At 38.5% G+C, this 26234-nt stretch overlaps 2 protein-coding genes across 3 annotated transcripts; both read right to left on the bottom strand.

The window, feature by feature from the left end:
- Nucleotides 1-239: 239 nt before the first annotated feature.
- On the bottom strand, nt 240-14104 carry LOC146449418 (uncharacterized). 2 transcript variants are annotated; one of them, XM_085101596.1, is made up of 8 exons: nt 13991-14104; nt 13742-13852; nt 9203-9922; nt 8215-8373; nt 7342-7467; nt 6475-6583; nt 2127-2380; nt 240-1588 (listed from the first exon to the last, which is right to left on the bottom strand). In XM_085101596.1, the coding sequence occupies exons 2-8, from the start codon at nt 13812-13814 to the stop codon at nt 825-827; spliced, it is 2205 nt and encodes a 734-aa protein (XP_084957722.1). In that variant the 5' UTR covers nt 13815-13852; nt 13991-14104; the 3' UTR covers nt 240-824. The 2 variants fall into 2 exon arrangements, with proteins under 2 accessions (XP_084957722.1, XP_084957723.1); XM_085101597.1 differs by having other exon boundaries at nt 13742-13856; nt 13995-14096.
- Nucleotides 14105-15861: 1757 nt separating this feature from the next.
- On the bottom strand, nt 15862-26221 carry LOC146449419 (transmembrane protein 164-like). Its single transcript, XM_085101628.1, has 6 exons — nt 25786-26221; nt 24698-24747; nt 23423-23489; nt 22316-22397; nt 21378-21478; nt 15862-18807 (listed from the first exon to the last, which is right to left on the bottom strand). The coding sequence occupies exons 1-6, from the start codon at nt 26122-26124 to the stop codon at nt 18619-18621; spliced, it is 828 nt and encodes a 275-aa protein (XP_084957754.1). The 5' UTR covers nt 26125-26221; the 3' UTR covers nt 15862-18618.
- Between the last annotated feature and the right edge of the window lie 13 nt (nt 26222-26234).

A 26234-nucleotide genomic window follows, 5' to 3' on the forward strand; every position in this document is an offset into this window, starting at 1 on the left:
AATGCTAAAATCTGCTTTTCCCACATAGTGATAAACCGCGCAAAAATACTTCTGTATTAGTAGGCACCGTCCTTAAGTGCCAATGTATTTAACGCAGAGCACTAACTGGGGACACAATCCAGATCGAATTGGATTCATCCCAACGCAATCACTACTGACTCTATAGTCAACTATGTGACTTGCGAACACCCTTCTCGCTCTGTTAAGAACTGCATATAATAACTTCTACCACAACAAAATTTCGTAATTGGTCGTACGTGTACTTTTATTCTAAACAAATCCACTTTACTATAAACATAACGATAAGCCATGTAGTTTTCTAACTTACAACACAATCTAAGCTTAGAAAACTCTGCAGTGGCAGAGCTAAAATAATCTGTAAGTTTACGCAAAAAATCGATTTATACACACAAGATTGCGTCACTGACACAAGTTATCTTTTTTATGGACAAAAAAAAAACAATCTTCGGTTGTACATTCTCCGGGTAGTCAAGGTGAATCGGTTTTCTTATTTTCAATCAGATTTTTTGCTTTTAGGACCATCGTTTCAACTATGTAATCTACAAAAAGTTAAAAGCAGGAATTCACACAACACTAGTTTACGTTACGTACGATCACAGAAGGCGTTAAAGAAATGTTATGCCCATTGAATGGTCACCTTCAGATAAAATCAAACTTAGTCAAGTGGAGACGACAATTTAACGCTTAAAATTACAGAAAACCTCAAAACAACTCAGATGAGCTGCACTGGCGCTCCTAAGGAGCAAAGAACATGATTTAATAGTTGAAAGAGTATTAAAAGGAAATCCGGGGCAGGCACGCAGTTAACTATCTTCTTCAGCCGTCATCTCCTGGTCTCCTTCAGTCGTCTGCACATATTCCACCTGTAGATTGACTTCCGGTTGTTTCACTTCCGGTACGTAGACCGCCATGAGCGCAGCCGCACCCTCGGCATCTTGGGATGTCACGCCTTCAAAGATTTCCTTCCCCGTGGATGAGTCTTCCTCCATGGCCTCTTGAGCTCCAGCTATCTGATGCTGACTAGCGGACACTAGTGCTTCCACTGCGGCTTGCAGTGCGGAGGCGTCGTGGGAGTGACCCGAAGCCGCAGCAGCATTCGCGAGACTGAGCTCTACTGTCGCCATCTCGACCTCGCCAGTAGCCTGTACCACCTCAGTCACCTGCTCCCCGCTATCCTGCCCTTCTCCTGCAATCAGAGAGCTAGCATCCACAGTGGATGTCTCTTCCACGGTCTCACCAGCAATACCAGCTTCCACAGTTTCCTCTGTTTCCATAGTGACACCGCTGGCTGCCGCGGACTCGGCTATGACGTCAACATTGACGTATCCATCCTCCTGCTCGCCAGTCTCGTCGGTCTGGCTGCCCTGGTCCACCCCGGTGTGTTTACGTTTGATGTGCTTAGTGAGTGACGACTTCTCTTTAAACTGTCTGTTGCACACGTCGCACTGATAAGGCTTCTCGTCGGTATGCGTCAGCTGGTGTCGTCGCAAGTTGTATGGGCTGGCAAACTCCTTGTTGCAGGTCTCACAGATATGCAGAGTCACTTCTTTGGCCTTCACTTTGGCTTCTGAAAAGCACAACACACAACAGCGCAAGTTAACAAGAGAAAACTACTCTTTTGCACAAACAACTACTCTATTACTCTTTTGCACTAAATCCATCCAAAAATTACATAATAGTAGCCATCCAAATCACTTTTTTTTATTATCCAATAGCAGAGGACACACCCACAGCTACAACCTTAGGACAGAGATGATCTGTAACACCAAAGCATGTAACAACAGGAATATGTTCCGCACAAAGAGTTCCGGTTCATTTATTACCTTTTATCAAGGCCACAGTGTGTAAATGTAGTTACTTCATATTGTAGTAGTGTATGTAATTATAGTATTATTATAGTAGTGTTAATTTTTTTAGCTTTTATTTTATCCCTGTAATTCAGTTTTTAACGACAATGGTGAATAATAAACGGTCATTATTATTTTAATTGATTAAAGCACTCAAGAGCTCAAACAGAAAAGTAAAAGGAAGGGAAAAGGAGGGGAAGTCATTTTTTACACAATAAAGAAAACTGTTCTCTTCGGAAATTCTCCGAAACTCCATACCTTTCTTCTCGCAGTTCAGCAAGTGTTTTCGCAAGTCTCCCTTGGTTGGGAAGGTCACATCACAGAAGCGACACTGAGCTATGGGCTTCTCCTTGTTCTTGTTGTCGCCACACACTTTACGGATATGCTTCTTGAGATGAGAAAGGCGTCCAAACAGGTTTCCGCACTCGTCACACTTGAACGGACGCAGGTGGTCGTGTTTGGTTCTGATGTGCATAGTGACTGTGGAGTCGTGACGGAACGCCATGCCACACCTGTACACAAAACAGTAGAACACTTGTTAGGGAAGTGGTCAAAACTACTATACTCGAACAGGACCCACCAAACCACAAAATAGATGGTGGTCTCTGCCTGCCTCCCTTCCTCAACCTCAAAAGATGGTGTCTTTATTGCATAGCCACTCCTCTATTCAGCAGGAAAAAATGAGAGTGAGATTCAAACCTCCCTTTTCTGGTTTTATCTAGCAATGCTAACTCCTGCTAGCTGAATATTTATGTGTCAACTCAAATTTTTAAGCCAATAAATTTTGTCGGTAGTGTTCTAGTGACAGGTGGTGTCTTTGATATCCTCCCTTCCCCAGACAAGGTGGGTCCTCTTCGAACAAACTTGTTATGACCAGTTCCCTTAGTGCCACTTGTGTCATGCAAAGAAGTTATAGGAAAAACATCGATCTTGTCAGCGTCAACCAGCTAAGAAATTCAAAGTTTATAAAACTTCAAAGTACTGCTCGATGACTTGTGTTTAAAAGAGAATACTTAAGAATTTCAACCAGACTCAAACGTTGCAGCTGCACAACCACCTTGTGTTGCGGCTTGTAATAAACAGCACCACAAGAAATTACTGCTCGGTAACGTTTCCTGAATTTTCATACCTGAGGACTTCATCCACAGACTCAAAAGTTGAACAGTATAATATACAGTGCCTCAGGGGGGAAGTACTGCTGAGTAGCGTTCAGCGTTCAGTGTTCTTTAGGGTTTCATCCAGACTTACAGGTTGGAACCACCTTGGTTAATGTATTAAACAGTAGTACAGGGAATACAATACGGAAGCTCGAAAATTGGAAGACCAAGGCGTCGATAGATTTGGACATGGGCTTAGGAAAACTTCCACACAGACGGTCTCAATTTTTTGATGCCACCAAGGATGCCACATGCTCTCGATACACCATCGATGTAGTGAGAGTGACAGGGTTAAGAGCCGTGACAGTGACACCATTACTAAGCCATCACGCCTAGTAAATTGAGCACTTAGTGAAAGTGCAGGTGTTTTTCTGTTCTCGTTCAAGGTCGACGGCAAGGTTCTATCGCAACCAAACACACATCCTGGTAATTTACGCCAGAAGTGCTTTTACACTTGAAGTATTATCCCAGAGTATCAAGACTGATGCTTGACAAACGTGCAGTGTTAATCCGTATCAGACTCCCGCGTCGTGCATTAAGAACCTTACTTCAAGGGCATGTCACATTAGCACTGGATTAGAAGATGTGGGAAATACAAGCGATGCAGCATGATATGTTCATGACCTTGGAGGGCATAAGTGGATTTCTGGCCTGGATTAGGAAATATTTCTCTTGAGAATTACAGATCACGAGGCGCTGAATCAACAACGATAAACGGATTTGTTTGAACTAAGACTAAAACCAAGTTATCTTAGGTATATGCTCGCCTCAATAATAGCAAGTCGAAGTGCATTCTGATTGACTAGTAAGACAGTGAGTGACTGCGTGCAAAGGAATCCAAAATCATCATAGTATAGATGGAAAAGATTAACCCCTTTCCTTCTTTGGCCAAACCTTGCCGAGTAATATGATGTGACACTAAAAGTTACACCAGCTCTTTATTATGCTACAAAATGTTTCTTTTAATTTCTTTCTGGTATTATGATATAGGTCTATTAACGATTTAACTAGCCAACCGCGAAAAGTATCCGCTACCTGCGCGCTAGTGTGTTATATCCTTTATTTCTCCAATAAAGTTTCTTTGCTGTTCGGTTGTTCTAACCTAGATTCTGCGGACGAAATCTAAAAATTCAAATGAACGCTATCTCTGTGATGCTAAATGTATTTGTTTTTCAATTGCCGTGATGTTTACTCTGCCCCTTAAAAAAGGAACGTGGTATGGATCTACGACACTGCATGATTACATGCTTGAAGCTGTTTCTTGTAGATTTACAAGCTAGATAATAAATGAATAGCTAATAGCGCATTACTAATTCAATTAAGCACCAGCTATCGCATTTACTTGTTACGCGGGATGCCCTGAGGGGGCATACCGTGTCTTAAAACGGGTCGATTTCTTTTTTTTTTTCTTCGTCGTATACACAAATCGGTACATTAATTTATTACGCGGGATGCCCTGAGGGGGCATACCGTGTCTTAAAACGGGTCGATTTCTTTTTTTTTTTCTTCGTCGTATACACAAATCGGTACATTAATTACGCGGGATGCCCTGAAGGGGCATACCGTGTCTTAAAACGGGTCGATTTCTTTTTTTTTTTCTTCGTCGTATACACAAATCGGTACATTAATTTATTCATTAAACTCTCCCCTCTCCTACTCGGGATGTATTGTTTTGATTGTCTTCAACAAAAGCAGGCCAATCAAAATCCATTCTTGTCGCTTATACTGCGAGGGAGGGGACCCACTCACCCCTACCTGTGTGACGTCAATGCATCATTTGATATATTTATTAAAGACGGATTAAGTCGCGCCATATTGTTTTAACATGTTCTGGACTCAAGTGTGCCGTTTTCAAAGGGAAATTTCACCATTTTGAAGCGGCAAATCGAAAGAATAACTTCTAAGAAGCACCCGACACGTAAAACGGTGGAAATTGGTGAGTTCTTAGTGAAGGAATCGTGCTTTGTTTGACAGTCGTAGACCACGACGCGAGACTGAAAAGAGGTCATTGAGAAGCTTACGTTATCGTAATGGAATTTGACAAATTTCCGCTGATAGTCTGAGTCGCGTAACACACGGAAAACAACGTAACGCGATCGTCGTGACTCAAACTATTCCATTAGCAAGGATAGTTTTATCAATCGGCGAAGCATACAGTTGGAATAAATGAATCAGCCCCAGCATCTCGCGTAATGCCAGTATAGCAGGCATCTTGTTTATTCATTAAACTCTCCCCTCTCCTACTCGGGATGTATTGTTTTGATTGTCTTCAACAAAAGCAGGCCAATCAAAATCCATTCTTGTCGCTTATATTGCGAGGGAGGGGACCCACTCACCCCTACCTGTGTGACGTCAATGCATCATTTGATATATTTATTAAAGACGGATTAAGTCGCGCCATATTGTTTTAACATGTTCTGGACTCAAGTGTGCCGTTTTCAAAGGGAAATTTCACCATTTTGAAGCGGCAAATCGAAAGAATAACTTCTAAGAAGCACCCGACACGTAAAACGGTGGAAATTGGTGAGTTCTTAGTGAAGGAATCGTGCTTTGTTTGACAGTCTTAGACCACGACGCGAGACTGAAAAGAGGTCATTGAGAAGCTTACGTTATCGTAATGGAATTTGACAAATTTCCGCTGATAGTCTGAGTCGCGTAACACACGGAAAACAACGTAACGCGATCGTCGTGACTCAAACTATTCCATTAGCAAGGATAGTTTTATCAATCGGCGAAGCATACAGTTGGAATAAATGAATCAGCCCCAGCATCTCGCGTAATGCCAGTATAGCAGGCATCTTGTTCATTAAACTCTCCCCTCTCCTACTCGGGATGTATTGTTTTGATTGTCTTCAACAAAAGCAGGCCAATCAAAATCCATTCTTGTCGCTTATATTGCGAGGGAGGGGACCCACTCACCCCTACCTGTGTGACGTCAATGCATCATTTGATATATTTATTAAAGACGGATTAAGTCGCGCCATATTGTTTTAACATGTTCTGGACTCAAGTGTGCCGTTTTCAAAGGGAAATTTCACCATTTTGAAGCCGTAAATCGAAAGAATAACTTCTAAGAAGCACCCGACACGTAAAACGGTGGAAATTGGTGAGTTCTTAGTGAAGGAATCGTGCTTTGTTTGACAGTCTTAGACCACGACGCGAGACTGAAAAGAGGTCATTGAGAAGCTTACGTTATCGTAATGGAATTCCACAAATTTCCGCTGGTAGTCTGAGTCGCGTAACACACGGAAAACAACGTAACGCGATCGTCGTGACTCAAACTATTCCATTAGCAAGGATAGTTTTATCAATCGGCGAAGCATACAGTTGGAATAAATGAATCAGCCCCAGCATCTCGCGTAATGCCAGTATAGCAGGCATCTTGTTAAAAACACATTTTCAATGTGACAAGCTTGCAATTGTTAATTAAATTAGCATGAAGACCACACCTGTTGCAGACGTACGGCTTCTCGCCAGAATGAATCCTCTGGTGCACATTCAACTGATGCAAACGGCGAAAAAATCGGCCACAGTCTTCACACTTGAACTTCTTTATGTCTATTAGAAATGGTAAACATCAAGTGAGTTTACTTTAGTTCTTGGCCTGTCCTTCTCCCTTCCTTGTCCCTCCTCTTCCCTGAGAGCTTGCTCGCAGGCTATTGTGCTCAAAGCTTGAACACCCTCAGGAGAAGAGGGTTAGTACTCTGGTGACACACCCTTGAGTAGGGTTTTAGAGCTGTTTGGTATGAAACATCTGAATCCTAGTCCTTTCAGAATATATATTAGGACATTTTGCCCAACAATTATTGGATGCTATTACTGGAATGATATTCCTATATCTATTCGTCAAAAACCAACGAAACAACTATTTAAACGAGCTCTCTTCCAGTATTATTTTGCTCAGTATTAATCACTGCCACACGACCTTGAAAAACTTTTACTATCTTTCTTCTCCTCTATTTATAATTAGTTTTCCTTTTTCTTTTCTTTCTTTTTTTCTATCTTAACAAATATTGTAACGTAATTTTAAAGGGCATACAATTAGCCAACTATATTATGCCCTTCTCCCCTCCTTTCTTACGCACTGCAACCTTTTGTACTATGATCATGTGGAGTAAATAAAAAAAAAACACAACTACAAAATACAAATTGGGTTTGTTTTCCCTACTAGTCTGAAACAGACCTGTGCCAAACTGGGCATGAAACAGTGTTTGTATGAGGAAAAATCAAATTACCCCCAATGCACTTAAAAAAATAACTTTACACTCGGCATTTACTCTATTTTCCAGTGATACTAATGTATGCTACATAATCACCTGTGTGAATCTGCAAGTGCTTCTTCAGATCTGATGGGTACTTGAAACTCTTGTTACACTGAGCACACACCCTGGGACCATCACTTAACTTTCTCTTGCCTGTTGGAGTCCTGGCAGTGATGGGCTCTGCAGAGAAACACATCAGTTACATTCTCATACATGTCGACTCTCCTGGGTTATCTGGTAGTCTCCTGGATACAGAACAAATCTCCTGATCTCCCTTATGGGTCATCAAATCTCCTGGCCCCAGTTGTTTAAAGGCGGGATAATTTTATCCACTGAATAGTTCGCTATCCAGCAGATAAAATGTGTGCAAGATTTTCCCGATAGTCCTATAATTTGCGAACAAAGTAGAAGCATATGTCAAATTTGAGAATGGGATTGTGTGGAAAACTTGCCAAAAGCATTGGTTGGAGTACAGTTGCACCGCTGGATAGTGAACTGTCCAGTGGATAAAGTTATCCACTATTTGAACAACTGAGGCCTGGATAAAAGCAACTTTGGATCTTTTCTCTAAAATCATCAAAAATTTCTGTTTTTTTTTAACTCATGTTATAATGCCTGGTGTATTTTCATGCATCTTTCACTCAAAATGTTAAAACACTTACCAAAACTATAGGAAACTGGTCAAATTTGCATGAAAGTGAGGGGGGGAATAAGTGGGTATGGGCCAAAGGTCTTTTTGGGGGGGAAGGAGGGGGTGGGGTGGGTTCATTAGGGCCATTTGGAGAGGGGGAGATAACTGGGTTGATGATGGAAGGACCTTGAGCAGGAAAGACAAATATTAAAACCTCTAATTTTATATATTCACATCATTTAGCACATCAAAATGATATACCATACTAATTTGTTAGGATGGATTGGATATCTTACTTTGTAAAGCAACAGCTGCTTCTTCTCCTTCATCCAATTCAGCTCCTGCAGTATCACCGATCGCTTGTGAAACAGTTTGGGCACCAGCTACCACAGCAACAGTATCTGCCCCAATATCAACAGTTGCTTCCACAGGCAAGTCTCCTCCGCCACTTGAACCTATAAGATATGAGTGGTTTGAAAATTTGGCAAGCCAACTACTTTAAAACACCACACTGGAGTAAAAATACTTTAAGGACAGTGCCTACTAATAAAGAAGTATTTTTGTGTGGTTCATGACTGTGCAGGGAAAGCAGATCTTAGCAAGGGCTATTGAAATCCAAATAGAAAATTGGGGGAAACCATGCACTTTTTAGAGATAATTAAGCAACAATTATTCTAAAAAACAGTAAAATACAAAGCAATGTATGGCATTTTTTTCCAAATTGAAGCTTTATTATCACTGAAAAATGAATGGTTACCCCCAATTTTCTTTTTGGATACCAAGAGCACTTGCTGAGTTCTGGTTTCTCCACATAATTTTAACCATGCAAAAAAATCCCTGTATTAGTAGGCACCACCCACAGGAAACCCGAGTGTCTCCAGATGTGCATCTAACGAATGTGCAGTAGGCACCATCCTTAAGTTACTCCACAACCATGGGCATGTACAGGACAGATGAAATAATCGTAAATTAAATCAATCCTAAATTATAATTTACATTATATTATTTGTTACGGAACTAACCAGTAACTGAAGGGTTTAGTAGAAGGATGGTATAATTGATTGCCATAGCAAAACAGGGCTGGAAAAGGTCTCACAAACTTGCACTTTTTTGTAAGGATTAACCTCAACCCAACAAATGACTAACATAAAAACAATTTCCATTACTATAACAACATAAATTTTTGGAAGTAAGCTGTTAATTGACTCTGTGTCGTGAATCTCCCAACAGTAATTATTAAATATCAAAAAGTAACATGTATGATAGGAATTATTCACAGCCCACCTTCAGCCTCAGCGCTAACATCTACTGTCACAGTCTCCTGGCCACTGCCTGGTGATCCATCGTCCACGGCGTGAAGACCTGCTGTCAATACTTGAAGGGTTTCCGCAGAAACGCTCACTGCACCACCTGGACCTACACCTGCAGCTGGCAGATTTGAAACTAGAACAGGTCGCACTATGGGCACTCCATTTTGATTTACAATCAGGAAAGACCCACTGCCCGAGTTGGGATCTGTGATTATAGCAGCTGGGACAGAGCCTGTGCCACTCTGCATCCCAGACACAACGTCTTGGAGAATTGATGCTAATGAGGCAGGGGGTTCACCACCTGAGGTGGTCACAGTATTGAGTAGCATGCTAGCTGCTTGGGTGGTGTGTGCAAACTGCTCGCTTGTTGTAGCAATGTATGCTGTTTGTTGCTGTTCCATCTCCTCAGAAGTGCCGTCCTGATGTTGCTCATCGCCTTGGCTGACTTGCACTGCATCTTGCCCCATTTCCATGGCAAGAAATATTGGCTGAAGATTGGCATATGTTCGCTCCTGCTCACTTGTTAACTGCACTGTGCCAGCCTCTGTTTCAGGAACACCTTCAGTGCTTGTTGCCTCGGCAGGTTTCTCAGCATTTGGACCTTCTTCACTGCTTTCAGTGTTGGCAGCTTCTCCTTCCTTCGCATCTTCATTTTCCTCGTTTTTGACAGGTGCTTCAACAGTTTCCCCTGAAACTAAAAGAAACCTTCTTTTCAATAAAGATTCTTATGGGAACCTTTCTAATTTTGCATGTGCAGATTTTACTCCAGTCTCACGTTTTGGGGTTTCACAAAGCATTTCTTTTAACATAAGTAGAGCTGTATAATCTAATCTTTTTTTTTTTTTTTTTTTTGCAGACATAGCTTATTTTTGGGGGAGTGGGGCTTTAAAAAGAATAGAATTGAAATTAAAAATTGGTTGCTTGACAACAAAAAGGGTTTCAAAATTTTTAAACACTAAGCCAATGGCCTAAATTATCTCGCCCCATCAACCCATGGACAAGTTTGTATGTGGGAGGGTTTATTTTTGGAGGGGCCAACATTTGGAATTTTAAGGTAATACTGACTCTATTCTCAGTCTTTTAGTGAGAACAGCATCTAAGCATAAAAATGTGCCATGCCTTGTTTTTTCTGGTCTAACAACTCAAAGAACTTTTGTCGCCTGTAGCATACCAAATCCAGTGGCCTTGCCATTGGCCATGTTTCAAAGTTCATGCCAATCAAGCCAGACCACCCCCCCCCCCCCCTCTAATGAATGTAATGTGGGCCAGTATTTTGTTTTCTATAATGATTTTATTCTTTGTTCCCAAAGTGCAATTACATATACCAGACTTTGCAACAACAACAAATTAAACTAACTATATATTAAACTGTACTTTGCAATGACAATTTGACTTGTCAAATGAAAACAATATTCACAACAAAACAGAAGAAAACACAAAAGTAATGCCTAGTCTATTTTCATTGATGAGTCAATGTCTGGCCTAATTTTTATCAAATATTATAAGTCACCTGGACAATTTTTACAAACTCATTTGACATACATGTACTCAAAATATTCAGCAAACTGATAGTTTGAATTGATAGCCAAAACAAAATAATGGAAATTAATGGAAGGAAAGATTTCAAGACAACTTGCAGCATGATATACTTTTATTTCCAATCTTGATGTGTGAAAATAACACTGATACTTTTTAGAATTCATTTGGGACCAAAAAACCTTCCAAAACAAAAAAGTATTTTGTGAACGAGGCATACAAATTTTGGTGGAACTACACAATATATAGTTGTTGCATGTCTTCATTGTAAAAGAACTGTTTGTGTTCTTCCTCTTAATTACTGGGTCAGCAGTCTTTTTTCCATGAAAATTATTCTCAAAATAAAATAAAAAAAATAAAAATAAAATTCTGCAACCTAATCTACCATAAATAATTAAAATTCTTTCCAATTTTTAACCTTTTATTCTAACAAAATAATAGAAAATACATTGCTATTCATGTCACCAATATCATTGCAGCTGTCATGAAACTGTGATCACTCACATGGCAATGGGGGAGAGCAATTGCAATTGTTAAATAATCTGTCTATTAAGTTAAAAATGCATTTCATAAGTATTCCTTGGTTGAAAGTAGCTGTGGTTTTCTTAATATTTTGCTTGTTACCTTTGATTGTATTCAAAGCTCAAGCTAATGTCAATATTACATGTTTTGAAAGAAGAGAAAATGAAAGCAAAATTTGTCACCAATTGTTCCTTCAAATAAATTACGCTCAAATTAGGCAAGAAAATCAATGACAATAAATTCCATTTTGTTCTGTGAACAAAGGACGTACTTGAAGTCAAAGATCGTGGTCTTATTCCAAGGAAGAAAAATTGTTGGTAGATGAAATTATTCTATCTCTCAGTGCTGGTTTTCAGTGCTGATCTTCATAGGAAATGATCAGAAAGCACAAAACAATTGACGAGTGAGCGAACCAGTTGAAGTGAAAGCTTCGCTTGCTCACTTGAATAGCTCAGCCTCTTGACCATCAAGAAAGGGAATGCCAGCAGTATTACAGCGATTTAACTGGAGTGGAAGTTAGGGGAAAAATGAGTTTAAAGAAAGCAAAAAATGAAAACTATGTACCCAGCAGCTTTCATCGCCCGGCCTGAGAATAATTTCTCACAGAAAAGTATGTTTAAACCTATATATAGAGACAGCTACCAAATAACCCTTAAAAAATTATTTAGAGGCTTGCCAAACAGCTCATACTTCTTCTCTCTCCACGATCTAATCACACAAGGGAATACAAAAAGGCTCTGAAGTGTAAGTGGCCAAAACCTGCAACTAATGCAGTCATGTTTATAGATCAATTTACACTGTCAAAATATGCTGTAGCAATACAATGATAGGGTTATAGCAAAAATTCTCCCTTGACAATGATAGTTAGCATTTTTGTGAGTCCTGGATTGCCTTTTGCTCTTTATATGAAACACGATAATGGGAGCTTTGCTTCTCTCACAAATATTTAGCCTTCTGTTGGTCCTCAGTTTTCAACTTTTTGGAAATGGTTGCTACCTACAAGATGTTGGAACTTAAAAGAAAGTTGGTTTGCATTCGTATATACAATTAGCCATGGCTTCACGAAAAGCTTCACACTGCTTTACCTTGTCTACATTGAGGTCACCGTACTGTTGTTATATATTTCCTGATCTTCGCTTTGAAATTGGTCAAACATCGAATTAGATTCTCCACCAATAAATCTTTACTCTTTGGCAGCGGCCATCTTCTTTCTTTAAAAACACAACCATTGCGCATGCCCAATTTCATTTTTAGCCCGGGATAAAAGATTCAATCACGATTACATGACTATTTTCAGCCTGTTTGACCAGGCTGAAATTTGCAGCCCAATTAGCTCAAACCAGGCTAGTAATATCTGAGATTCGGCCTGGGTTGAAACTTTCTTGACATAATTGCAACTTCGCTTTCAAGAGGATTTGTTCCCGAAGCCAGGCTGAAATCTCAGCCCCCTCCCAAAACTGGGCTGAAATATAACATGTAATAGGGCCATAATTTGAGCTAAAACATAATCATTGAACGAAATGCTGTATCTAGAACAATATCTGTTGTAACTATGCTTTTCTTTCTATGTTAATTTTACGTAAATAGTGTGAAATAAAATGAACCATGAACCATGAACCAATAATTATTTCATTTGCAAGTACTTCTAAACGATACAACAACAAGCAGTAAAGCTTTAAAGCTGAAATTTTAATCACAATCATAATTTTTATCAACTATAAAATAACTAATTATTGATAAGATTACTAAAATTAATATGCAAATTTTCGTAAAGAAAATGGCGCAAAACACTGTATTTTTTGCACATAATTGCGACCGAAGATTTTAAAAATACTTGGAAATACTTCCAAATTCAAACCCCACATGATAATGTATGGGTCGACGCTAACAAGAAATGTGTTTCTACCTAAGAACATGCCTCAACTAATATCTACAATGTGTAGAAATCAACATTCAATATGACGGCGTATTGAAAGAAGAAGCGATCGATCTTCGTGGACACCGTTCACAACGCAAATGGTTTTCGCAATGTCGGGAAGGGTAAGATGCTTTCCCAAAAAAACTCAAACACCGCAATGAACGCACAAGACCGCAATCAGTGACCATCAGTGGAGTAAGATTGAAAAAGATTGGGGAAGGATATTGTTAAAAGAAGTCTGGGGCGACCGCCATAACTTTTCAATCTTTTGAAGACCTGGGAAAGACTTGATTTCTAGAGGAAGGACTGGGTCCCGGGAAAACAACATAACTTTCCTTTACTTTGCAACAAGATTGTGTCGTGAAGTTTGCTAAACTTTGACGAGGGAAATATACTGTTCTTTGGGGCAACTTACGCGAATCGCGGTGACGAAGTGCTCGCTGTCTCGAAGATCGATCGAGGCAAGTGTTCGCTAACATGATCAATCCAATTTCGGTGACTTTTCGCTGTTTCTCCTCGTCTAATACATAAGCTTACCTTCTTTATTGACTATCGTCGACTCGGCAATAGCAGCAAAGGATGCCAGATCTCCTCCGTCTTCAAACGACATCTTGGAGAAATTTGCGAGAGATCGTCTCCAATACGCGACTACCTACAACGAAAGGGACGCCATCGCTAAATCAATCACAAACATCGCTTGTTGAATACGGAAGTCAATTGCAGCTGAAAATTTTGGGTTTTTAAAATTCGAATCGCGTATTTAATAACACGATGTCGTCTATATACTTGCCTGGGTACTTTGCGTCTAGGAAACGCCTCTTAATTCAGTTTATTTCTCAAACAACTGTCGTACCTCAATCGTGAACACGAGGCCCAACGAGGGAAGGCCCGCCATGTAAGTTAGTCACGTGATCTGATCACTGCGCAGTGATTGGTTGAAACCACTTTCCTTTCAAAGAAGGCACTTTCAATCCTCTTTCAATCTAAAAACGTAAGATTATTTATGTTCGATTAACCGAATATCGGTTAATTAACAAGAATTTTTTTATGGTGAAATGACAATGAGTTACTAATAATTTTGGTCCTGCTTTGTAGCAGCAGATCACAGGCCTATCATCCTTCCCAACCTGAACAAACCTCACAACACCCCCCAAAACAAAAAAACAAAAACAACTTTGTATAAGCAAACTCAAAAACAGTATCTTCCGTGTAAGCAAACATACCCTGAAATGGTATTTTTGTATCTCACAATGACAGAATTTGTTTCTGTGATCTGAATAAGAAAAAAATATATTTGTGTGTCAGCCAATCACAGAGCTCATTTTGGAGAGTTGCACACTGCCTCAACCTTGAGAGAAGTAAAGGTTTTGAAAAGTAGGGGCATTAAATCTTCCGGTACTTACGAAGAATCATCCTTATAATTTTCTAAACCAATATTTAGCTTCAAACAATAATTACAGCACTCATAAAATCCTGTCATAATTATGATAGTTCATCAAATATGGTCCCTGGAAGTTCACATATTAAGATTACCTTCAACAGTCTGAAACATTGTAGTGATCTAAATTGACATTCTCAACTCAGAGCCTTGTGACTTTACTGTACTCTCTTCATTCTCTGCAGAGGCTGATCATTCATAAAAAAAGAAGCAAAAAAGTAGGAAAATTATGGAGAAATTGTGGTGCTGGGGACAAGGGTAAGAGCAAGAAACCTTTCTTCTCCCATCTGATCATCCCCTGTGATCCTCATTATTTTACTCTCGCCAGTCTCTTGTTTGGCTCTGTTCAACCCCCATTCTCCTCCTTATTTGTCTCCACCCAAGCGCAAAAGAGGCCTCTGTGGAGGATAAAGCTTTACTCTGGGGGGAGGGGTAGTACTCCCCCATATGGGCTATACAGGGATCTGCTGCTGGATAGGGTATGGTTTTTGGCCCCTCTGCCCTGAACAGGGTATATAATTTCAAGCGAGTCTGTCCTGGACCCGTCCCAGACAGGGTATGGTTGCAAGACAGTCTGAAATGTCAGCCGTCTCCTCCCCCTAACCCGCAGGGGGCGCGGGAGAGACAGGGAGGAGACGGCTGACATTTCAGACTAGGTTGCAAGACTGTCGTTGAATATTTGGAAAATAATGAAATCAAAGACGTTCGTCTGTATTTATTTTAGTGAACAATGCTTCATGTCAAATAAGTTTCCACCTAAGGATTACCAAAGTCAGTGCAAAATTTTGGGATTTTTCGCCATCACTTCTAGGTAATGTATTTATTTTTCTCTTGTGATTGGTGTTCGCGTTTCAATACATGGAACATCATGTCCGGTAAGTGACAGTGGGCCTTTAAATTACTTGTGTAAAACAAGAGCTAGATGTTGTCCTTTGTCCTGAAGAGGGTCTTAAAATAGAGGACATTGTCCTACACATGGTAGGTATTTAAGGTTATTTACGTCCTAAACAGGGTCAGGGTTTCAAACCCTCAGAGGCATCCCTATACCCTATACCCAAACACAGGTCAAGTACCCCCCCCCCCCCCCCCGGCTTTACTGTACAAGAAATGCACAAAAGAATGTATGTTCTGAGGTGAAGAAAGAATAATCTTAATCAGACTCCCAAAAAATATCTTCTAGTTGCTTATATTATTTGAACACACAAAATACACAGCAAAATGTGGCAAATATTTCATTGTCAGTTTTATTGCAGATGCTTAAGCTCCTTTAGAACCTTCGTTAACTAAGCCTTAATTGATTTTTAATGCATATTAATACATTTGATTAATTACTGTTCAGTAATAAGTAAGAAATTTATTAAAGTAGTTGTTAGTTTCTGTGACTAATAAATAACAATATTACCAATTATTTCACTCAAATATCTGCTCAATATTCTTTTTACATGATTTCTGAACATTTTCAAGTGTTTATCTACTCTGATTGACAGAATAAAGCCTGTAATTTCTGTTCATTCTCAGTTACTCCTTAAGGTTAACATATACCCCTGAGGGGGGTGGGGGGGGAATACTCCCAAAAAAATTGGATAGAGGTGTGCGGCCGGCTTCCAAAAACCCTTACCCTATTTATGACCAAAATCTGCGATTTTCCGCACCCTATTTATGACCTGACCAAAAATTTGATACCCTATTTATGACCTGATAGTGTCTGGTCAACTTCAATTCAAAAACCCCTGGAACTCAGCATGTGACAAGCCGTTGCGAAACGCACACAGTTGCCGTAAACATCATGATGAAGAAGTAGCTTCTTCAAAACAACAACAACAACAAAAAGAAAACGAATTCAAAACTAGAGTGAAAAAATCGATACCCTATTTATTACCAAAATGGCGACAAAATGGCTAAAACCGATACCCTATTTATGACCAAGGTGGCTGAAAAACCATAACCTTTGGCGCCACACATACCTATATAGCCCATATAAGGGAGTATCCCCCCCCCCCCCCCGGCCATATATCTTTAGAGGTGTCTCATGTCCAAGCGATGTAGCGCATCCAGTTTAAACTGTAGATACCTGAACCCTATCTCAAATTAAAGCTTATAGAACTGGCTATCAAACTATACCAAGAAGTTTGAAATAAAATAAATTGTCAAATTTTTCACTACCTCTAAATGGGAGCGTCTGAATCACCTTTTGAAAGCTACAAGTCAAAGTGAATTTTGTTTTTCGCTAATTTAATTTGCTCCTCATCTGGACCCAAAGCACTAAAAAATTGTCTGTGTTTTACCAAATTCAATTGCAGTGAAAAGTTACAGAACATTTTCGAAATAGGATTTAAAAAAGTGTGGAGTGATTGTGCAAAAGACGCTCTCTGAGAAAAAAAAATTTCGAAAGAAAAAATTCACAGACACGTTTTTGTTGGTTATATGTTAAACTAGCTACTGTCCAAATTTGAAGGCAAATGAACAAATTCCCTTGGAGTTTTAGCTCTTTAAAGTGTCCCCTTCAAGTGAAAAAATTGATTCGAGAAAACAGCGCTAAAAATTTGACAATAATATTCATTTTATTTCAAAATTCTTGGTATAGTTTGATAGCCAGCTCTATAATAATAAGCTTTAATTTGATGTAAGGGTTTGGCTATCTACAGTTCACAGACACCTCTAAGGTAAACCGTAACCTTTAACCTTATATTTCCTAGAATTTGCTGGTTTTCTCACTACATTATTACATGAATTGCAGGTGCAGTTTATTCACAGCCCAAATCAATTGGACTGTATAAAGACTACCTTTTGTCATTTGCTTTATTTATGGTAAACGGGTGGAAATTATATGAAATTAACAACCCAGTTTTTTTTTTAAGTCATTGGAGGTTTCAAATATATAGTACTCACCAAGGCAGTAGTAAATTATAATATTATCATGTGCAGTATAACTGAACAGATAATATAACTTTTTTTAACAGGTGTTTCTCTGTGCCATATTTTTTTGTTTCCAACATGTGATTTTTAATGACTGCTAAGCATCAACTGGTAGGTCTTTAAGTTAGCAGTAATATGCCCTTGGATCTTAGTATATAATTAAGATCCCTTACTATTTAATAATAAACAATTTGATGGAAACCACTTTTGTTACTTAAGAGAAAACCCAGTAGTTTTAGACATGACTGTTATAAAACATAAAAAAATCTGTTAGAGAAAAAAATTGTTCCTTGATCCTGTCATATTATATCAAACAAAAAGGTTTCTTTTTCAGGATCGAAAATTTATGTTCAAGAACAAGCTTTCGATTCCCTCACAGAATCACCACTTGACAAAATTCCGTGATGGAATCGAAAGCTTGTGCTTGAACATAAATTTTCGATCCTGAAAACGAAACCTTTTTGTTTGAAATAAAAAAATCTGTTTCTCAGTGTGTAAGAAACCATTTCCATGCAGTCACTGGAAACATGTTTCAGTAAACTGAAATTTTAAACCTTGATATTTACTTGTACATTCCCCTCACTGTTTGCTGTTTATGATATGAAAAGGAGAAATTAGCTGGTCATCACTTAACTGATCAACAGCTTCCATAAATAAAAAAAATATATCGTCAGTGATGTTCTCGTAATAACTAAAATTTGTAGAAAATTATTAAATAAAATTAGCTTCACTGCAAAAACAAAAGAGTTGCTTTTTTCATTCAAATTAATAATATTGATCTTTTGTTGGGTTATGATGTAGGGAAACTCCAAAATTAATGTGACTATGGAATGTTCAGATGTAGCAAATATTGAAGCACGAAGCGCCACCAAAGAATTAAAATGATGATTTATGGATAATGGAATTTTCAGCTGTTTTATGATTTTGAAAGCACTTTATTTCCAGCTTTAGTTGAGAGTCCTGCAGATAACTTGTCACACCCGAAAAAAATATTTTATCAGGACAATATCCACTAAAATTATGTAAATAAATAAATTAAATTAAACAACAATCGCAAATATCACTCTTTTTTGTTTGGTTGTGGCCCATATAAAAGTTCAACAAACTTGTGCCCAACCACACAAAACACCTTTCCATATAAAAATATCATGGCTGGTTGATGACAGCAAGCTATTATTCGATAGTACGGACCACTGAATGGATCACTCACAGCTGGGCACACCATGTTGTTGAGATTTACATGAAGGATCTGTACAAGACAAAAAAGTCAAGAAACCAGTATTAAAAATTGTTTTGATTTCCTGTAACACTTGCAGGTAAAATAACATCTTTTTTCTCACACAATTGGCAATTTACTGTGTAGCATTTATAAATTTAAAAACTCATGTTTGCAATAATAGGGTGGGGGAAATGAGACAATAATAATATTGTTTCATTCCCTCATCCTATTCTTACAAAACAGTCCACTTACTTATTATTATTATTATTATTATTATTATTATTATTATTATTATTATTATTATTATTATTATTAATAAACAATAGCCTCCATTTGGGGCGAAAAGATGCTCAGATATTTGTCCGCTGACATTATCTGTTCCGAGAAGCGAACAGTTTTCCGAGAGCAAAGCTCGAGGAAAATTGTGAGCTTTGAGGAGCAGATAATGTCCAAGGAAAAATATCTGAGCATATTTTTAAAGTCAAATGGAGGCTATTGTGTTTATTTTCCTTCAAATATTTTTCGCAACATGCGAGAATTTCGCGGGAATCGGCAGGATCTGCCATTCTGTCATATGTCAATCACGTCAAAGTTTGTCAGTTGGCTTCCAAAACCTCCACGTCAGATTTCGCTTCAGGTCGAAAGCGTTTGTTTGGGCAAAAGGTAAAACATTTGAAAGGAAAGTAAACTTGTTTAATTCCATGAAAGACAAAAGCAAGATACAAGTGACGGATAAGGTTACAGGGAATCTAACTACCTCTTGAGAACAAGCTAAAGATCACTGAAAGCGAAAAACTGTAAAGTATCGCACTCCGTAAAAAGTGTAAACTGCCGTCAACGAAACAGCCGGCGCTTTGTCGTTCTCTTCCTTTATCTCGTGTTCAATTGGAGCAGCACTTTATATCGAAAATACTATTGTGGAATTTGTTAGCCGAAAACGACCTGTGAAGAAATCGAAGCTGAACCTACAGTCGAATACGACGCCACCGTCGTTTTTGCTGGATTCCATCAAAGTGCTTTAATCTTTGCTAACTTGACATTGAATGGAGCCAGCAACGAAGTCGTTCACAATCACTGAGGATTAAACCTTTTGCTCGAGAGTAGAAAAAGCTGCTTCTCTTCGTAGAGAATTTCGACATCTCGGGGAATCATGGCTGGTTTTTGTTTCGTGGACGAGATTTTATGTTCGTGACCGATCTCGACCAGGTGAGCATTGATAGCATCATTTACCGGCTTGAACTCTGTCAGCAATGGTACTGAAATTTATGTTTTCGTTATTTAAATCCGTTATATCCAGGCCAGCACGAATTGCTCTCGTTGAATTACAACTGTAATATTTGCCGTCGTGTGAGCGAGCTTCGAGCTTATTTATTAAACTCGTTTAATAGCTTGTTGATGGCTTTCTCATTTCGCTAGACTGGAAGAAAACCATAAATTCTCTTAAATGAGATGGGCTAAAACTTTTCGCCTTTCATATTTTTCAGTTTTACCACATTTTTAATTCAAGGACTGTTAAACAGAGTTCAAACCAAGAGAAAATGTCACATATACGAGCTTGCAAACAGCTTTTATACCATCAAAAACGTTTAGAGCGTATGTTGTTTTCTGGTACTGGCTTATCGACCAGCAGGTTTATCTCTTCTTCTGTCACAAAAGCAAACCGTTTCCCCATCTTGACATTAATTTTAATTGCAAACTTGACGCTCCTTGAAGTTTTTGAAATTGGGGAATATCACTTGGGGAATATCCTCGGATATTCCCCAGTTTTAGCTGGGGTATATTCGGTCACGTGAGGCGTTTAGACCAATCGCGCGCGAGCGAAAATATTTGATGGATTATAATTATTATTATTACTAGTAGTAGTACAGTAAGAAGCTTTGCCTACAATCATTGGTATGGCATTTTAAAAGCAGAATTTTCCTGGCACACTTAACATCATAGTCATGCTCTGCAGCTGGCCGAGGTGGCAAGTCAAACAGTTCACAAGAAGAAGCAACATATAGCACTTACAAAATGATTCCACAATATTCTAACAAAAAATGCGAAGTAAAATATTAAATAGACATGTAGTCTGCCATAATTAGACAAGCACGGGCTGCTGTCGGACAATTTTATATTAACCCTTGAATGCTGAATATTTTCAATTTGGTCACTATTAAAGATTTAAGGTGAACTTTTGATGGGTGTCAGAAAGGGCATGCATACTGCAAGATAGGATGAATGAATGGGAATTTCAGTGGAATCTACGAAGTGGCTCTTCTCTCCACTGTTTCCAAGTCAAATCGGAATTTGGAAATGCTGGCTTTTGTGGAGGGAGGAAAACCAGAGTACGTGGAGAAAAACCCTCGGAGCAGGGACGAGAACCAACCACAGACTCAACCCACATATGACGCTGAGACCGGGAATCAAACCCAACCACATTGGTGGGAGATGAGTGCTTTCACCACTCTGCCATCCCTGCTCCCCTGAACAAAGTAACAAAACACAGCACAGGAAAAATATTATTCTAAGGAATGCCACATTGCTTTTAAAGAGTTTGCGAGGCATATATACAGTCATTTGGCTCCTTTAGAGCATATGCCACCAATTGCATCACTTACCATGCCCAAAGGCTGAAGAAACAAAAGCATGTAGAATGAGAACAAGGTGAATGTCAAAATCCCCCAAGTGAAATCCCACACAGGCTCCAAAACAAATGGCCCTGCAAGAGACAAATAAGGTTCAGTTGAACAAGTTTTCTCATTTAAATAAAATTAATAGACATTTAAAAAAAAAAAAAATGAAAATGACAATGCTTTAGTTTCATCTATGAGCAATGCAAAGTAGTTACAGAAGATAATGAATCTATAGATGTAGCATTTTTCGCTATTTTTCATGTAGCTTATTGCTTACAAGGTATTTTGAGATAGGTCAGCCTCTACATTGTCGTGTTTTTCCTTAGACAAGAAACTTTGCTCCACATTGTTTCTTTCACCCAGGTGTATAAATGGGTACAGCGACGTAGTAGATACTGCTGGGGGGTAACACTTCAATGGACTAGCATCCCATCCAGATGGGGGGGGGGGGGAGGGAGGGGGTAGCAATACTTCTAGTTGTTTCATGCTACAGAAACCGGGTTAAGCTCCAGCTATATGTGCCGCTTAGGCTTGGCTCAGTCATGTAACCCCAGCAGAAATTCTGAGGGGTACCTCCACCCCCCTGAATATCACCCTCAGTGGTTTTCTTTTCTCTACGTAACCAGTCCCTCAGTTAACTGGTCTGCAAGGATCTAAAAATGTTGGCCTAATTTTTTTTTAAAACTGGCATCATGAGGCTGAAAATTGGCAAACTTTTTTGTTGCATATTAACAAGAAAACACCAATTTTAATTGCCTTGACATACATGTATAAGACTCACACTCTGATATTGTTGAATTGATAGATCAGAACAACAAATTATAGCATGTAAACTTACTTTAAGTGACAACCATTTGAATGTATTATATCAATTATCACCATAATCACAAGATAATTGATAATAATATAAACTAGTGACATACCTTGGCAGGAGACAAGAAAGAAAGGCACAACAATTAGTATAAGAAGATGCTGTAGCCAGTAGTTTACAACTTCAAATGGTAACTGAAACAAGTAGAAAAAATTTATGTTCAAAAAATTAATCTTTACTGTTTATACCTACATGAAATCGTATCATGTTACATGGTCTTCCTAGGAGTCATGTAAATTTAGCCTAAAATACGTTGAGTTACCTAAACACCTAACCTAAAGGGTAAATGCAATAAAACTTTTAAAGTTAATTTTACTGAGTAAAATTGTCGCAAAAATCTTTCCCATTGAATGAAATTTTAAAATGGTTTAAATTGGGCTGCTGCATAATCTCTAAGGAGATCCATAGAACAGATCCCCTAAAGTGTAGGCTCCCTTTTGCAGACTCAGTTCTTGCTCTGGGGATATAATGTTATTCAACAATACGTCTAATGTTTTGATCTATCTATTAAACACTTCATCACAGAAGCGCTTGAACCATCTCTTTATTATAATTAACAAGACTGGCAGCTGTTTACTATCTTTGCTTATTGTGGTGAATATCAGTTAGAGCTGATGTAATTAGCAAATCAACCAACGTTTCTGAGACAACACAACAGTTTGGGCAAAACAAGTTTATTGAACAGTGCAAAAACTGTTGAAGCAATGACTGGACAATAAACAGGAACAAAACTAAAACAAGGAAGACTAAAACTATGGACTTCAGATATACAGGAATCTTGAAGATATAAGGAAAGGGAGGGGTGGGTGAGAGCTTACGCCTTTTCTCCGGATCTTACGACAGATGAGTCACTGTATTCTAGACCACCCAGTCGAATATAGGAGACATTCATTTTCAACATCTCTATCACTTAAGTAAATTACCCATCATTAATCAATGATTTCTCACCCAAGACCACATGGTCGATTATAAGAGACAAAAGAGACATTTGATATCTCTATCACTAGTTAATTTCCCATCATTAATCAATGATTTCTCAACCAGCAATCTGGCAGCTGAAAATGTTGGTTACAGTGAAGAAGAACAATTAACAACTCAATCAGAGCTGACAACACAAACTTGTTTAAGATGTCCAAGTCAGACACTCTCTCAAACGTACCAATCTAGTGTTCACCACTGGAAACACTACCGCCTGCAGTGCACCAAACAGCAGATAATTGTGAATCCTGCAATGAGAAAAAACAAATTTATAGTAATTTACGATTGACATTTGACAGCTAACTGTATAGGCATGCCCAGACTCTTGAAAACCACTCCATACACCATCAATGTCATATTTAACCTTTTCACTACCAGGAGTGATCAATATGCAATTTCTCCTCGCATTATCCATACATTGTCAACCAGACAGGTGATGAGAATAAAGAAAATCATCAACTAGGTAACATGTATTGTTTGATATAACGTCAAATTCTCTGAACTAATTTTAAAAAGAGATGTATGGCAGTCAGTCAGGAGAATTAACATTCAGATCAGGGGAGTGAAAGGGTTAATAGAAAAACTCTACAGCGCAAGTTGTGACCAGGGATGAATTCCGCATTTTTCTTTTCTTTTTTCTTTTTGTAAGCTTCGCCATGCGAAAAAATATATAAATAAATACTAAAATAATTTAATATTAACATTGGTTGATAGTTAGCCAAGCATCAACCAAGTATCAGAAGATATATCAACTGAGGATCAATCATTTTTTACCAAATACTGACCAATTAAGTGTTGACCAATTGTCAACCAAGTGCTGTTCAATATATATTAACCAGTATATTGTTGGACTGTTAGTGGTTGATGTCATTGGTATATTGGTAAACTGTCAGTGGTATATAGAGGACAAGTGATAGCTTGTGACGATATATAGAATAATTAGACTGCAAAAGGACAGGGACTTATTTGTTTAAATCTTTGAAAATATTGAACAAACTTGTACGGATCGGATCTATTGTTGGCCATATAAAGGTATCTTTCTTGTTATCCAAGCGATCCCATGAAAATGTTGAAGACTAATTAGGCTGGTAAAACTGAAGGTAAAAAAGTTGTTACTTACACTAAGTACACATTAGTTGAATAATAGTAATATATTATTATTTGTCTACAGCAAATGGTGTGGCTTTTTCTAAAGTATCAGGGAGTTGTCATCAGCAAACAGTTGGTAACCATTCACTCTGACACTCATTCAACTTCCACCAAATTATTGATTGAACTACAACCAAGCCTTGTCCAAGTCTCATCTGAATGTTGAATGAGTAGTCACTGGTATATCAACCAATTCTATCGACCAAGTGTCCCTAGAGTACACATGCTTAGCCTGGTACCTGAAATCCCCATTTAATTAACATGAAACTAAAACTAAAAAAAATGCAAGAATATAACATTTTCTCACCTAAACACAAACAAAACATGTTTACTTGGTGGAACTGCCAATAAATATATCTGAAAGAAATTGAAATGGGTGACACAACTTACACTAAATTTTGATGGGTGCTACCCCTCCCTGGGGTAGGCATCCCAAATGGGGTCAAATACAGTAAAAAAAGGCTCACTTCCTCATAGGAAGATTAATATAGCGTAGTTAAGCCGCTGTTACACTGGGCAATTTTTCTTGCAACTTGTCTCGCAATCTCGTTGAGCCGATATGACACAAGTTGCACGGATCGTTGCGTAGTGTAACATACCCTGACATTAACGTGTCTTGCAACATTTTTGTCACAGTCACCGTTGCACGAAGTAGAACTAACTTCTACTTCTGGCAATGGTCAATTGGCAACAAAAAAATTACAAGATGTGTTCATTTTAGGTTATGTTACGCTAGACAATGATTGGTGCAACTTGTGTCGCAACAAAACTGCGAGACAAGTTGCAAGAAAATTGCTTAGTGTAACAATGCCTTTAGGATATTGCTTCATGCTACACAAAAATGACATAAAGCTTTAATTCATGTATATTTTAGTAACAAATTAAGAACCATGGGTGAGGGGGAAAATGACTTTAGTCCACGATTTCTTTTCTTTTCTTTTTTTTTTATCTAGTACTTGAGTAAAAGTGGCCGCATTTAGTCAAAGTTAATTCCCAAGCTTCCCCCTCTTCCCAAGTGCGCTATAAACACAGCTGTACGTAACCTAAGTAACAGGCTGTACTTGTTGTGTCTGATATCGCGCAAAACGTGACTGGTTCATTGTAATATCAACTGGTTCAGTCTATTTCTGTATTAAAGCCCACTTCATGAGTCACAAGATGGTATGTTTATTCATTTTGACCCTTTTGGCGTAACACAAATCGACTTTAAGCTGTCCTTTAAGCTGATTATCGAATGAATTAATTGAAAATGATTGTTTGTGATCGATCGCCCCTTCTATTAAGTTTTATTGTTTTGACCGCATGGGCAATTGGTCAAGTTTGTTGCCGAACGTTTACCAATATTATCTGATAGTGAGTGTACTAAACACATAATTACAAAGACAATCCGCCTACCTGCATAGCTGTTATTACGTGACAAGGATTGAGAAGAAATATCACTTGTTTGGTGGCGAACTTAAAACCAATTTCGATCCCAAAAACCAAGCAAAGCAGGACCAAAAGAAGTCTTTTTCCATTTCCAGTGCCTTCTGTATACGGCGGTAACTCCCTCGGTATAGAAACTTTACCTAACATCTTCCAGAAGACGAAAATGGTGAAAAGTTCGTAAACCACCGTTTCGACAATTCTTTGCTTTGGAGTCAGGTAATCGGCACATTCTCGCCCGCCATTACCCGGCAAAGCAAAGTCTACTCCTCCGTATAATACATCGATGATGCAGCTCACGTTCATCATGCGATAAAGCTTGATTAAGGCCAATGAGGAATATAAATTCGCCTGAAAACTATACCCTATGTATTATTTACTGAAAAAGAAAGACACCGGTCGCGAAAGACACATAGGTC

Source organism: Pavona decussata, unplaced genomic scaffold, assembly GCF_977016875.1.
Source record: "Pavona decussata unplaced genomic scaffold, jaPavDecu1.1 SCAFFOLD_602, whole genome shotgun sequence".
NCBI lineage: Eukaryota > Metazoa > Cnidaria > Anthozoa > Scleractinia > Agariciidae > Pavona > Pavona decussata.